This window comes from Balearica regulorum, chromosome 6 (genome assembly GCF_011004875.1).
Source record: "Balearica regulorum gibbericeps isolate bBalReg1 chromosome 6, bBalReg1.pri, whole genome shotgun sequence".
Lineage (NCBI taxonomy): Eukaryota > Metazoa > Chordata > Aves > Gruiformes > Gruidae > Balearica > Balearica regulorum.
The window spans coordinates 32652091-32667847 of NC_046189.1; the positions used below are offsets into that span (position 1 = coordinate 32652091).

Consider the following 15757-nt stretch of genomic DNA (forward strand, 5'->3'; position numbering starts at 1 on the left):
ATATTTCAGATTTGGGGATTTCAGAGCCCAGTCTGGTGGGGATCTCATATTTCATTTAGCCACTGCAAGAACCCTGACACTTTCTTACATGTCATGTGAAAGTTGTAGATCAGGTATATTTGTGCTGGAAAGCAGATACATAAACAGAGTACAGACACCAGGACCTTCAGACAGATAAATGACAAACTTTGCCTGTACAGAAGACCTGAGGGTAAGCACTGATTATGTCAACATTTCTGTTCAGTCCTATAAGCCGTGACAAAATTTACACAACTTGATTTACACCAACTGGGTGCATCATCTCAGGGACCAAGCACCAGATTTTGAAAGAAGACTTATAGCCTCCTTCCTTGCCTTTGCCAAAGGTTCTCTGTGCCTCACAAGTAATTACCTCTGACCCTTGTTTTTTCTGCCAAAACCTCAAGTATAGTCCTTGCACATGGGACAGTCAAGACTGTAATGAGACAATATTCTACATAACCATTCCCAATGCTCTGGGTGTGTAAGCTGTTGTTAACAGATTTAATCAAAGGGACTTCTCAAGTTCATTTTGGTAACTCGGTGTGATAACAGATCTACTGCATCACTGGCTCTGCTGACAGGTATTGCTCATACAAGTAAGGGACCTCTATGTGCTATTTTTCACAGTTCCCAAGCAAAGGATGCAATTTCTGATATTACATCACAAATTTAACACAGAGGAAAGGAAGGTCTTCTTCACACAGCACAGAATGCCTGAACCATGGCATTCAGCGCCACATCATGTTACGGAGATCAGGAGCACAAACATATTAAACGAAGCACTTGATGGACCATATGCCTGTGAGTGGCTATTAAAACGACACAAATTATTCCATACAGACCACAAAGAAAGGCTAAGAGGGAAAGGTTTTTTCTACTCCTGTCCTTTTCCTGTGTTTTTCCCTGGCCAAGTCAAAGACTCTCAGCTTCAAAGACTAGTTGCCTCCTTGATAAAACTGGAGGAAAAAAATCCTTCCTCCTGTACTGATGTGAGACTGAACGCAAGAAGCGTTTACAGAGCCTGCTGAGATTTCTGGATGCAAGACACTGCCTAACACAAAGGGTAACTGGAGCGAGGCAGGGCTGCTGCCACGGCTGGAGTGCTGTCCACCAGGATAACAGCACCCTGCGTGAAGCAGCTGCTCGGCCTTCCCCGCTGCAGCCGCCCTGGGCAGTGCTGCACGCAGCAGGCAGGTCAAGCTCACGTGGGTTCACCAGTGAGGGAACTCCCACAAAATTACAGCTAGCAAGCACCAAGGCAAAGGAGTCATGTTTATAACATGCAGACACGTTCATCCTTTAATGATCGCTGCAACATAGCTACGCTTCTCTGAAACTTAATCCAAGAGATGGAAGTGCAATGCCGAGACCACAGTGACTAAGTGCCCCGCACTGGCACGCACAGCACATCCCTCTCTTCTCCAGAGCTGTGGTGCCAGGATGCAGCTCTGTGAATGTATCCAGCCATTTAAACCTCATCAGCATACAGTGATCGAGAGGTAGTGCAAAGGGCAGCAGCTTCACATTGGGGCAGCTCAAGTCCATCTGCTCTATTCGTGTAGCTAAGAGAGTCTATTTTGTAATGGGGGTTTGCCTCACTCCAGAAAAGTGGAGATTGCCCGTTTCTTTTATTGAAGCAAAAAAACCATGTTCCTTTGGCAATCCAGAAAAAGGCGGGTAAATAACACCCCTGTTCATAGATTTGTTTCTGCCCATCCCTGGAGAGCATGGACACTGTACCCAGCTTAGCTGCAGAAACTGAAGTTAATATATTAACATAAGAGAAGCTGGGTCCTTTATCACAGCCCAGGAGAAGAGACCCCCATCAGAGAGACAAGGTAGTCTGAACACTCCCGTGTGAATACAGAAAATACGTCGGTTATCAGATGACAGTTCAGGTTTAAGACATTGTCAGGATGAGGAACAGAAGTGTTTGGCCAATTTGGAGATGCTGATGGGTCTGCCAGAGGGACAGGAATGAGGAGGTGGGGGAATCCCTCTGCAGAGGATTGTTAAAAGACAGTGAAAATGAGTATGTGGGAGAAGCAGCCTGGAGAAGTAGTTTAACAGAGAACAGCAGCAACCTCCTGCAGAGCCTTAAAGGCATCAAATCCCTCAATCTCAACGTGGAAAGCACGAATGATTTGCCAAAGGCCCTAAAACTGGTCCAGCTATTACAAAGAGCACTTCACTGACAGCACTGAAGCACAACAAGTTCTGGCTGAAAATCAAGCATTTCATTTTGCAGGGAGCAATGGTGCTCTGCCAGGGCTGGGGATGCTGCCATGCCATTGCCACATTAAGCAGCAGGCACAGTTCTGAGCAGCTCTGTGCTGTTGCCAAGACTCTCTGTAATCTCACACTGCTTTTTCCTGGCACTACCATGAAGAAAAGCCATTTAAATTAGGCAGCTCAATCGCCCACTAAACTTATAGAGCTACAGCAGCATGCAAGTGGTAATTCCCCCAGTAATTCCATTCTCCAGGATAAACCAGGAGAGAGTTTAGCTCTGCAGTGGCTCTGATGTTAACAAAACACACAAGCTCATTCAAAACAGCCTGGGAGGTATCAAATGTTTTATCTAATTTTGTTGTTGTTGTTAGAGCTAGAGGCAGTTTGCTGCTCAGAGAACAGCTGTAATCAAAAAAAAGCAAATGTGTTGGGTGGCATATGGAACTAATGGTGAGTAAAACGAGGATTAATCTAGAGGAAGAAATGAAAAAATAAACAGCACAAGTAGTTCTGGAAGAACTGGAGAGGTTGGACTGAAGAGGAACCATAATGGGGCAAGACAGACCAAGCACATCCGTGCCCAAGAGCTGTCAGAACATGGAATATAGTTCAAAAACTTGGGTTCTTACTGCCATGAACGGCAAAGCCAAGGTACACATTCTTATACCCATGGCAGCAGTGATGGGCCACAGTAGGTAAAACCTAGACCTGTGCAGGTGACACTGCTTTCTGAATTAAAGGCTGATGCACAATGTCTCCCTTCTGTAAGTATGGAAGACATCCAGCTGGGGGACAGATTATCTCATATCATTCTAGGTTGATATAAGATAAGGACTTCTCCACTTCATGCTGATCTTAGTGGACCACATCTCCAGTCCGGCATGACAACTCACGCACAGGTGTCACATGGACAGTGAGTTAAGCACCATTTACATAATCATTGATTCAATGTTACCATATCTGCAGGTCTAGGATAACTTGTCTTCTATCGATCTCTTTGGTGTAGGTTTTTATTCCATTGATTCTAGGGCACTGAAACATAGACAAACAAGATACAGCATAGTTAATATCTTTCAAGTTAAGCCTAAGTGAGAAGTCCTACTTGCTTCAGTCGATTTGAGTAAAGAAGCATCCATTAAAGACTTTGCACAACTGCATGTAAACTATGAGTAAACCCCACAAGTTTTTTTGCTTAGAGAGGTAGCGTGAACAGCCTTGGTAGTCCTCAAACACAGGGCTGGTTGCAAGCAGCCTGGGCTGCAAGCCTTAGGAAGCACTGACAACTCCTATTGCACGGGTATAACAGAAAGAAATGTGGATACATGCCCCTTTTTCTATCTCCAGTCCCGTGATACTGACAGCTGGTGGGAAGGGATGTGTGTGTCTTGTATATGATCTTTCCTTCACAGTGAAGACACTCAAGTCAACATGAGGAGGTAACAAAGGAGGCAGCAGTGTTGCACCAATACCATTTTGTTAAACACTCAGAGCTATTAAGGAGCTGAACATCGGACTCCCCTTGCATCTGAACTTTTCAGAAGAGACTGAACTGCCAGTGTTGCAAAGGATTCACACTACCTTCTCGCCAAAGTGGATCTTGGTAAACGTGCATGTTTTCAGATGTACGTTCTTTGCTCTGATTTTTGGTTCAAGAACTTCTTTAAATGTTTTTTCCATGATTGTCCCAAAGTATGGCCAAGCCTGTACAAGGACCTAAAGAACAGCAAAAGCAGAAACACACTGAAGATTCTTTGTATAAGATACCTTTTGTTGAGAAACAGACACACACATTACAGAACACCTGGCTATTAATGCCTGTCCTTGTAAAATACCAAGTCACATTTGTGCTCTTAAGTCATCCTTACGGAAGGATCCATCTAAGTTCCTCAGAAAAGGAATTTAAGAACTGAAGGATGAGTTTTCAGCACCACAGAGTCTATTGACTGCTTCTAACCACAGCGCATACACACATATGTATATACACATATATATACATCTATATATACACACACACACTCATTTTTTGTTTTTAACCTCAGAATGAAGTGTTGTGGTCAAATTCATCAAACCTGTATCAGCCAGGCACACATTTGGTTCTCACCAAAACCTTAGTGGTAACTCTACACTTAAGTGGCTCCAAGACTTAAGTACAGACATTGATATGACTGAGCCATATTGTAGTGACTTGATAACTTCCTCAGACTTGGCCCGCAGAGTTTGTGCCATGATGCAGCTCAGAGCAGATGGCCTCATGAACTGGAGTTCAGAGCTCCTCACCTTGTTCAGCCACTCCACTCGTTCAACATCAGGGAAGTGAACCTGCATGCAAAGAAAAATGAAGTGAGTGCCACATGCCATCTGTTTCTGCATGCTGCAACACATGCAAAAGATACTCTAAAACTTGTTCCACGCTCTGCGGTAAGTTGAGATCCCTCTGGACTCATACATACACCCTTTATAATTTACTACCTCCTTGAAAAGTTGTAAAAGGCAAATAAAATAGTAAAAAATAGTAAAAGGCAAAAGAACACACGTGCACTGATGTACTAGCATGCCTCTAGGCACATTTATATGATTAAAGCAAGTGTCATATCCTGTTCGTGATGTAAAGCAGCGTTAGATTTCTCATCCTTCTCTTGGTCATGCCTTGGGAAGCCACGAGAACCTGTTTCCCTTCAAGGTCACGAGCTGTGCAGGACCTGTTTCCTGCACTGCCTCACCTTACCCAGGACAGCGCACTTTGGAAAACAAGAACCTGCTTGGGAAACTCAATTTATTGGTTGTGGCAGCATTTCTCCACTAATACTAATGTAGTGCCAACGGCTTCAGGGAAAAGCAGCACTGTAGGAGTTGAAGTCTATTAGCATACACTGTCGTGTAACAGTCCAGTATTTTCACCTCTCAGAGCTTTCTAAGATCTAAGGACAAATTAAAATGAAGTAGTCATTAATGCACCATGTTTTCATGTTGGACACATCAAATGCCAACAAGAAGTGTGTGTGTTCATTACAGAACCCCTCCAGTTCCCTGAAGCGATGACTTGTTTAATCAGAATCAGGACAGTCAGATATGAGGCCACTCTCAAGTAACTAACTGACGTCACCAAGAGGCTGCTGAGTGAAGAGCCACAATCACCTTACTACAATCACACATGAAAGTCTAACAGATGCTGTATTTTCAGCCAATGCTACAAGCTGGTAGCAGGTTACTGCAGAAGCGAAGGATGATGCAGCAGCTTCTCAGAATGGGCATTTGGGCCCTGCTCAGTTCTACAAAAGCACCCGAATACAAAGGGAGTCCTTTGACTATCATCTAGCCTGATAACAGTCAGTGGTAGGACAATAAATTACCTCCTGATACAAGAGCTATGAATTACACTCTTCAGGCAAAGGCTTGCTGTTTAATTCAGCAGCTTTCAGAGAGGTGCTCAGAGATGTTGGGATGGAATGGACACCAGCTTGCCTTTTATTCCAGCTTGATGTATGTTTTCAGAGCCCATTTCCCTTGCTCAAATAATGCTTCAAATTATCTCCAATTATTACATTAAAAAAACCCAAAGTGATATTACCATATTCTCTATAAGCAATTTCTTTTGATGCTTTGAATAGCAACTTTTCCATTAAACAAGACTACGCAAGTTCACTGAAATGTCAGCCTACCCAGCCCTATTTGCATGATAAAGTGAGAATACAGCACCAGAAGGGACAATCAATACAGATAAAACACAGCTGACATTTTACAGTAAGGCTGATTATATGAATCAAGGGACCTCCACTTCACCTGCCAGCCTTTCATCTTTCACAAAAAGGTCCTCCACCAGGGCACGTAAATCCTGGGTGGCCTGAAGGCAGTTTGTCCCCAGCGCCAACACAACTGCCAAGCACCAATGTCCAACAGCATTTGCTCCACAGCCCTGGATCAGCCACAGGCAGGACAGAGCAGGGACGGAAGTAGTGTGATGAGCTGTCCTCAAAAGATCTTACAGTGAGGAAAGGGACGTGACCCAAAAGGAAGGACAGACCAGGACTCAGGACAACAGTTAGGTCACCACATCCCAGTGAGAAAGCCCTTGTGTGAAACCCACCAACATTAAGAGGAGAAACATAGCACAAAATAAATCACTAAAATTGGCTGGAATTATTCACTAGAGCCAAAGCTGCTAAAGGTGCAACTGCAAGAGGCATCCAAGAAGCAAGCTGGTGTCCAAGGAGACTTGGAACAGCATATAGGAGCATCTGGAAATAGGCAAAAAACCATGAGGAGGCAGCAGCCAGACCCACCTTAAAAAAAAAAAAACAAAATTGAATTCACTATTTGAGCCACAGACACCTAAACCAGACAGCCCAGGGCAAACTCCAAAAGCAACCGCAATGAATCACAGATCCCTGTATCACACCTCAGATTGCTGTGATAGGATTAGCAGTGATTGTGGTACATTTCCATCCCACTTGGCACCCCCTCATTCACGTGTCTGCAACACAGCTCCTACCCAGGCACTCTGTGCCTCAGTTTCCTTTGTCAGATGGAAGAAATAACACTGCTGTAGCTCAAAGGTACCACAGACCACCAGGAGCTCCTTGGCTAACACAACAGTGCTCTCACAGAGGCAAACACCATAGAAATTGGCCAACTACATGTCTCTGCTGAAAAACAGCTTTCTGCCTATTACGAAAGGCCACCAGATTTCAGTGGGTTCCCAATACCAAAGGTCAGCTGCACTCAATAGTATGAATTCAATGAGCAGTTCTGTAGAAGACACAGAGCTTGGTATCCAAGTGTTGCATCTAGATTATCTTCTGTCTAGTAAGACATAAACTCTGAGCAAAGCCTCTCCTACCCACCGGGTATTCCCATAGCATGCATGTCCCTCTAGCAGAAGATGAGTTCTGCTCTAGTTGAGCCCAGAGCTCACCAAGCTCTCTTCTTGACCCAACAGCTTACTCCAAGAACTTATTGTGTCCTAATACTTTTGTGGGAAAAAACATCCACAATTCCATACTTTTTAGCCATGTGCTCTGGACCTCAGACTCACTTCTGACCCTCATTACTGCTGAGAGCCCTGGCAGCAGGGTCTCGTCCTCGAGTTTGTCATCAGTACATCACAGGTAAGAGAAGCACAAAACACTTCCTACTATGCCCAAAATCAGCCACCAAGAGCTGCCAAAGTTAACGCTGTCTCAGAATAAGACTTACTCCTGTAGCCTTGGGCCAGTTACACTATCAAAATCAGTTTTCTCCATTTACAAAAGCAGGCATACTTTTGCCAATATTTCAGGAATGCTGCAAAAATTACTTAGCATTTGAAAAGAGCTTTGAAGATCAAAAACACTAGGTAAGGGCCAATTACTAGGAGGTAAAGAAATGTGTAAGTTTCTGCATGGCTCCACCTTGCCCTGGAGCAAGCTACACCAAGGATCACAGCAAAAGCAAAACCCATGTCTGACACAACGTGCCATTTTGTTCAAGTACAACACAGGAATCTATTCATCAGGGGGGTTTTGGTGGTTTGTCTGGGGTTTTGTTAGGTTTTTTGGAGGTGTGGGGTTCTTTTTTAAGGGACGGGCTTTTTAGCTCCCAGTTCAGAGGCACAAAAAAAATGTCTAAACAAGCCTTTTGCATGAACAAGGAATTTACAGGCAAAGTTTTAAAAGGACTGTTCTGTACCCAGTAATATCAATTTCTCCTGGTAAAAGGAATTTTACATCAGGAAGAAACTCAGCATACTCAGATGTTCTCACCTGCAACCTGCTAACATGGAGAAGTCACCACCACCCCCAGGAGCCAGAAGCCTGGCTCCCTCTGCTCTGGGCACTGACTGGTTCTACAAAAGTCAGGCTAAAGGCTGCATAGGCTGAAGCCAGCAAGTCTCACCTCTCCAAGACACAGATCTGACGCAGATTTCCAGCCTGGTTTCCTAAGGAAGCACAGCCTGCCCACGTAAGCTGTCTAGCACAGGAATGCCTCTATTCCAAACTCACTGGCTGGTTTCAGCCAAGAAACTGGTGCTGCAAAGTAACCCTGCAAATTCCCTGAAACAGATGGTTGAGTAGATGAGGGAAACCCTCCCAGCGTCCCCCCTGAAGGAAAGGCTGCAATATGAATACATCTCCTAACAACTGATACCAAGACTGAGCGGAACCTGAGTCACATTTGAAGGAGACACTGCACTGCTCTTACGAAGAATGGTTTTTAATCAACTAGCTCCATCAGTGACTGGTCTTAAATCTCCACTGGGCAGATCCTACTCATTTTACTATAGGGTATGTGAGGAGACAACTCTTTACCAGTCTCCTAAGACACTGCCATTGCTTCACACCTCCAGAACCTTTCCTAGGATTACGCACTGCAAATCCAATCCATGCTCCTTCTAGCCTGAAGTGTATTCCTACTCCCACCTCTGCGTATCAGGAGAGAAGAACAGAAGGGACATTTTTAGAACTGTTTCAATTGAAGGCTCATGAACACTGAAAGGCAAAAATGAAAAAGAGACAACATTGCAGGGAATATACTGAATAGACAATAGGTGAGAATCAGCCTCCAAGATTAGCACAGAGAAGTAGAAGATCACATTGAGGAATGGGAGTTAAAAAACATCAAGTACAAGCATGGAAGCAAACACCAACTGATGAAAAACAAAAGTTACTGACACAGAAAAGGAAAGGAGGAGAAGTGGCAACACAGATAAAAGCTAAAACTAAAAGCACATGGTGCAGCCCCTTTACCATTAGGTCCTACATCCTGCCTTCCAGCAGCCAACTCCAAGAATTCACAAGTCAGGAGCGAGGCCTTGTAGAGAATCTGTCTCCACTTTCTCTGTGAGGATGTGCTAGGCAGTAGGAGATGGCAGTGAGATGCCCCCCGAGGATCCCCTAAAGGAGGGTGAATGGCCCCAGCTCCATCGGCCTCTCTTCACACCCCAGGCGCTCCAGCCCCTGATCATCTCAGTGGGCTCTGCTGGAGTCTTCCCATTTGTCAAAACCTCTCCTGTGCTTGGGGGACACAGCGCTCTTGGTGCAGCCTTGTGAATGCCAAGTACAGGGCCACCAAAAATCCCTTCCATCAACTGCCTGCCCATGCACTAATGAAGCTTGACACTTTCAACCACAAAAACCTACAAACTTTTGAGATTTTGTGTGTGTGTGTTGAGGGGATGATTCTGATTTTTCACTGATGACTAAGAAATTCAATTTCTTGTTACCAAGATTCAGGGCACTTGAGGATAAAACACAACACTATTCTCACAGCATCAGGGCAAGAGCTGACACCACCACACTCATTAATGCTCCGAGTTGTTTTAAATGCTCTGTCAATACAAACAAGCAGAAACCTCATTCAGAGACAGACTTCGGCACCCAGCGGGAGGGAACATGTGCATGGAGCTGCACCAGTTCTGCTAGGAGACCCTGGCCTCGCTTCTCAGAAGTGCCGACTGCCTTCCTTTCCCACAGTATTCAGGAGAGCCAAGTGCTGTAGGCTATATAAAACAGTTTGCTGACTATAAATGTCTCCATGCAACATTCCTTACAAATAGACCTCTTTGATATTCTCTTTCTTACAAGAAAAGCATTTCCCTGCCAGTTGCTGATATGTTTTTAAATGTCAAGCAAATTACGATGAAGAAAAAAAACCCTCATCCTTTTCCATTAGCCAACCCAATAAATAATCAAATATGTAGAATAAAATGTTCAGTTTCAAGTTTCTTCACTTTAAAACCTAGATTTGCTAGGAACAAATGTGAAGAACAAACAGGTGTTTGCAAACATGCTTTCCATAGCATCAAGAGATGGCTCTTTAAAGTATTTGGGTTTTACAGGAAGAGAATATAATGTTTACAGATTTTTTTTTTCAAATTACACTAAATAGAAGGGGAGAAAGCCTTCTGGATGAGAAGGTCTAAAATAAGCATCCTCTACATCAAAATAGCTGCAATGCAACAGCACATATCTGAAAGATTTCCCTGGGGATATAGCAGTCTATTTTACAAGCACGTTTACAGCGACATGCACATTTCCTGGACTAAAACAACTTCCACTTTAGTACTCACTTTACTGAGGAAGACTTCGAAATTAGAGCCGTTACTGCTCGGTCCAAGCCCTTCGGCTGCTCACTACAGAATACCCCGCTCTCCATACTGAGCCGGGCGCTCCTCAGCCACGCAGCCCAGAGCCACCCGCACGCCCGCCAGCGGGAGCCCGCAGCGTCCCCGCTCCCAGGGGCTCCTGCCGCTGCTGCAAAGGGATGCTCGGCAGAGCGGAGGGCGCAGAGCATCTCTGCCCCTCCGGTCCTCACTCACCCACGCCGGCAGGTGCCGGGCGGCCAGGCCCTGGCACACCGCCTCCCGCTCGTCCTCCAGCAGCGCGAAAGCGGCAGCCAGCCGGTCACGCTTCCACCGCCGGTTGTGTCCCCAGCACAGCCACAGCGCCAGCCCCAGCAGCACCCAGCTGCCGCTCAGCCCCAAGTACCCCGCCAAGTAGACGGGACCGAGCCACAGCAGCGCTCGTGCCGCGGACGAGAGCAACAGCCGCGGCAGGACACCCGAGCGCCGGGCGGCGGGGCGGGAGGCAGCCGCGGGATTCATGGTGCTCGCCGGAGCCCCCCGACTCCGAGGGGTCGCCCCTACCGAGTGCGCCATCGCCGCACCGCTGCGGCAGCTGCCTCCGCCCGGCGGGGAGGCGCGCCCCGCGCCGCCGGGGCACCCGCCCGGCCCGGCCCCGCCGCTAGCGCGCCACGGCCCGCCCCGCCGCACTATGGCGCCCCCCAGCGAGCGCGTCGCGAAGCCGCGCCGGGGCAAGCCGCGCCGGGGCGTCCCCCCACAGCTCCCCGGGCCGAGCGCGGGGCGTCCCCCGCTGTCGCACGCAAGGGGCGGGCGGCCCTCCCGGTCAGCCTGGCTTCCCCCAGGGTCACCCGGCACCGGCCCTACCGGTAGCCTGCAGGTGAGGGGACAGTCACCGCATCGGAGCGGGTAAAGTGAGGGAACTCATCACGCACGCACGTAGAAAGGCAGGGACCGGCTGATGAAGAGCTGCTGAAAAGGGGCTGTTCCCACCTGCCCAAGGCTAGGTGGGGGAACACCCACCACTGAAAAGGAGACTGCCCGTAGAGGCGCCTGGTTCCTTTAGCCATTTTTTCCCGTGGATCTAACCAAATCCCACGGTGATTGCTTGCTGCTCAATACAGAAGGATATGAGGCAGAAACAACCTGTTGGTTCTACACACTCACTGCTTGAAGAATACAATTACTGTTTTCTCCTGCTCCTTTGATTTTGATGGGGATATTGTAGGGGTTCAGATTTTGAAATACCGAGAATTATGCATTAGGGAATGCAGCATTATTTGGGAACCATAAGACACATTTTGAGATGCTGAGAGTAACCCAGCAATATTAATTCTATACCTTTCTGCATATGCCTTAAGAGACAGGCTGCAATTGCATAGTTCTACACTGTGTTTTCTGCTTCAGTTTTCCCTGGATCAGGCAAATGCCACTCTTTGTTCAGTGGATAAGTCTGGAACATCAGTGAATAATGCCAGCTTTTAGCGTGGTCCCTTTTTGATATCGGCTGCACAAGAAAACAAATGACACAAACCTCCAAGAAAAGGAAGTTGGTCACGACTGGGGAGAACTAGGTTTGGTCTCTGCTTTGCCATGGAATTGGTATGTAACTATTGGTCAGTCAATAAATCAAGCAATACCACAAGTGATCCTCATTTGTATGTTAATCATTGTGCATGACTGATCTGGGAGAGCAATCAGTTCAGGCATCTGAAAAAATCAAGCCTCAAATGCCTCACATTAGACAAACTCATGCATGAGACATCTACTATTAACAGGTACTTTTAGAAACAAACCCCATAATCTTTCCCTTCTGTCGAATGAAAAAGAATATGCTGTTCTTCCTGGGGGTGTTGCAAAGATAAATCATTATAAAACACACTTAAGAAAGTACTTCTTTACACAGTGAGCAGTAAACCACTAGAACTTGGAGGAGGCTGCAAGGCAGACCGGTATCTGCGGGTCCAAAAAGGGATTAGATAAATTCTCAAACAACAAGGCCCATAAACGTTCTCACTAACATCCTGGATACAACAGTTGTGGATTTTGGGGGAGGCTGAGAGGAAAGGACTACAGAAAATGACTGAGCTCCTGCTCTCTCCCTAAACAGCAACTCCTGTCTCTACCGAGAGCTAGTGGACCAGTGGTCTGACCCCAGAAGGCATGACCCCCAGAAGTTAGATCCCCAGATGGATCCAACAGCTGAAGGAATATCTGCCCTTTTGATATCATACATTAAAAATCACACACTGGTTAGTTTGCACAATTGCATATATCAGGACATATGTTTACATGCAAAAATACACCTGTTTTTTTTTCCTATCCGTGATCAATGACTGAGGCTGACTTGTTATTTATTTTTCCCCACTGCCATTTAAAGCTTTGTAAAACATTTTCAGTATGACATTTCAGCCATGGGGTGAAACTTCACATGGATAATCTTAGCCCCAAAGTCTGACCTTTCAGAAAAACAGAAGCTTCTGAAAAAACAGGGCACTCTATTAGTGCTTTGAAGACTTAGAACGTTGCTTTTGCTACCAAGAGAAGCTATAATAAAAGGCAGGTCCAGTGTTTTCCTCCTTTGAATTACTGCTCTTACAGAGTTTGAGATATTTAGCTCAAACTCAGAGAGCTACGCAGTTTAGAAGCACCAACAGGTGGCAGCTTATTGAGTAGGAAAAACAGTGGCACTGCAGTGAAATACATACTGGTTAATTTAATAAATAACCTACAATTTTTTTGTTTTTTTCTTATTCTTCACTCAGCTGACCACAAAAAGCCTAGGTTCAGGCTCAAGGATAATAAGAGAGCTCCCTCTGTACAAATGAACACAGCACTTTGAGTCCTGCAACACTGCCCGCAGTTGCTGTTTAGTGAAGGAGATGCTTCCATGAAAGCAGAACTCCGTCCCATTCTGCACTGTCCCCCAGCCACGCTCTCTTGAGCACTGCTTGTTCCTTTGCTGCCAACTCTTTACCTTGTGAAGAGACAGCGTCTTTCTAGTTCTAAAGACATTCCAGAAACTTTAAACAATTACAGAACTAATATAAAATTTCTTTAAACTTAAGCTCATACTACTTAAAATTTTAAAAGTTGAACAAAAGAAAAAGAGTAGAGGTGAAAAATTACTTCTATCACAACAGGTTACACAGAGAGCTCTTCTCAAACCAAATACTGTGCTCACGAGAACAAGATGAATCAATAGCCTTTGAGACCTCTGTTAACTCTGTTTATGATGGAGTTACCATTTAAAGAATAATTGTTTCTTGTGGTTTTCTTACTTGTCAGAGGACATATTGAATCGTCAATCAAGAGGACAACTTAAGACCTATCCATTTCCTGCTGGGGAAAGTATGACTTTTGACTACAGCAGGCTGCTTTCAAGAACCAGGTATCTGAGCCACTTGAAGCCAATCTCATTTCCATTTATGGGGAAATTCCACAACCTATTTCTCCCAATATACACAGGATAGTCACTAAGGTAATGACCCAAGGCTATTGTTCTGGCTTGTGACAATCTGCACCTCTGATTGAACTTGGCTAGACATCACCACTGTAGCTTATTAACATGATGATAAAAGTATATGTTGTAGCTGATTATGACACAGAGATTTTACAGAAACTGCAGGGCTTTGAAAATGTATTAGTACTAAATTTGCTGTCTCTCAAGCTGGCCATGGTAACTAAGGCAACACACTTTAAAGGTGGGGAGTTATGAAAAACCACTGCCAACGCTTTTTTCTTTTAACTATAGAGAACATGCAAAGGAATTAATCTGAAATACCCATTTAAGCACATACCAATGAGATATCAAAGGGTTTACTGAAGATGACTTTCTAACTTTCTTGTGGCTTCAGGGTCTGTGACCAGTGTGAAATTTCCACATTAATGCTAGCAAATATTAGAGGTGTACTACGTCTTTTCTCTGTGCATCCACAGCAAAAAAGAAAACACTTATGTAAGGATAAAGCCTTACTCCTTGCATTAACAGAATGACTTCTGTATCAAGACCTGATTAAAGTAGTTGCCCCTTTTGGCACTCCTTGTCACTTGACAGGGAATTATTGTTCAGTTTCCTCTGAGTTCGTACTCTCCATTCATGTGCTGTTCACACTGTCAAGAAAAGCCATATCCAGACTCTGCCTATCATAGGACAAACCTCTTGTATCTACTCATACTGTCTGCGCTGAGTCTGGAATGCATTTCCCCAGGGAAAGCTGTGGCTTCTCCATTCTGTCCAGTTCTGTCCAGAAATTAAATATGAGCTGGGCAGCTAAAATGAGCCTGTGTTACATTGTTCAACCAGGTATATTATTCTGGCTGGAGATGTGTAATTTGGTCATGAAAATAATTATGAATGTATGTCCTGTTTTGGGAATCATAAAACAATACCAACCTCAAGCCTAGCTGTGGGATACTGGCTAGCTAAACCATGCCTAATCTAGGACTAACTGGTATTAATGATAAACCTGGTCTGCACTAGTAAAGCTAGTAAGACTTCTTCTCATGAGGAAAATAATCATGTGTGGAAGACTGCAAGACCAGGGCTTTAGTTGGGAATATGTGCAAAGCCAGGCTGGGAGTACATGACCCTTGCTTTTAAAGGCTCTGCCTCACTGAGCTCACTCCCCCGTACCGTGCCTTGTGTCTGCCTTGTTCATGGCTTCTCGCTGCTTTCATACAACGGGCAGAAAGAGAGGCACTGAATAGCTGGTACTTTTGGCAGTATAACAAACCCAGTAACAGCAATTTATTTCACACATCCACTTGTTCTTTCTACAGAGGGGCCATTAATGTGATGGCAGTGCAGCAGGATGCGGAGCATCTACTACAGCAGGTAAAAGTGTGGTGTGTCTCAGAGCCCCTTGCCCAACCCTGCCAGCAAATCCCACTCTGCTCTGACACTGAAAGTCGCAGTGGCCTTCTGGGTTAGCAGAGCACTGAGAAAAGCTCTGTTTTGTATACACAAATTATATAATGGAACAGGTGAGGCACAAGAAACTGAAAGAACACAAAGCACAATCTGTGACAGTAGTGGAGGGGAGCAAGTATAAACTTCCCTTACAGTGAGGACAGCATTTTCCAGTGCTTCCAGAGATGGGCTGTGAGTTGGAGTGTCACTTTCCTGGCTCTGGGGACGACTCAAATTTTGTCACAGGACACATCAGCACAACTTCGTGTCATCTCGGAGCCTGCACTGACCCATGAGCAGCTGGTGCCACCTGCTGAACACAACAGCTTTTACTTCAGGTAGGCAGGGTACAGAAAATAGAGCTAGAGCAGCACTTACCTGAAAGTAGTTATGACCTGTTTGCCTAGGACAGATCCCTGGATGCTGTCACAAAGTGGCTTAGCATCCCATCATAGATGTTAGTATATAGACTAGATTTGATACATAATCTGCAATCTGGATTGAGGAAAAATAATTTCTCACCTGAAAAGTCAAATATT

At 45.3% G+C, this 15757-nt stretch overlaps 1 protein-coding gene across 3 annotated transcripts in view; it reads right to left on the reverse strand.

Annotated features, from left to right (window-relative positions):
* Positions 1-15467, reverse strand: part of ESYT3 (extended synaptotagmin 3) — a 38010-nt gene extending 22543 nt beyond the window's left edge. The window contains exons 1-4 of one of the 3 annotated variants that reach the window (XM_075757123.1): positions 10547-10974; positions 4531-4572; positions 3832-3966; positions 3209-3285 (exon numbers count right to left, since the gene is read on the reverse strand). In XM_075757123.1, the coding sequence (XP_075613238.1) occupies positions 3209-3285; positions 3832-3966; positions 4531-4572; positions 10547-10885 (593 nt within the window). In that variant the 5' untranslated portion in view covers positions 10886-10974. Of the gene's footprint in view, positions 1-3208; positions 3286-3831; positions 3967-4530; positions 4573-10297; positions 10375-10546; positions 10975-15371 lie in introns of those variants that run through there. The other 2 variants (XM_075757124.1, XM_075757126.1) reach the window with 2 other exon arrangements.
* Between the last annotated feature and the right edge of the window lie 290 nt (positions 15468-15757).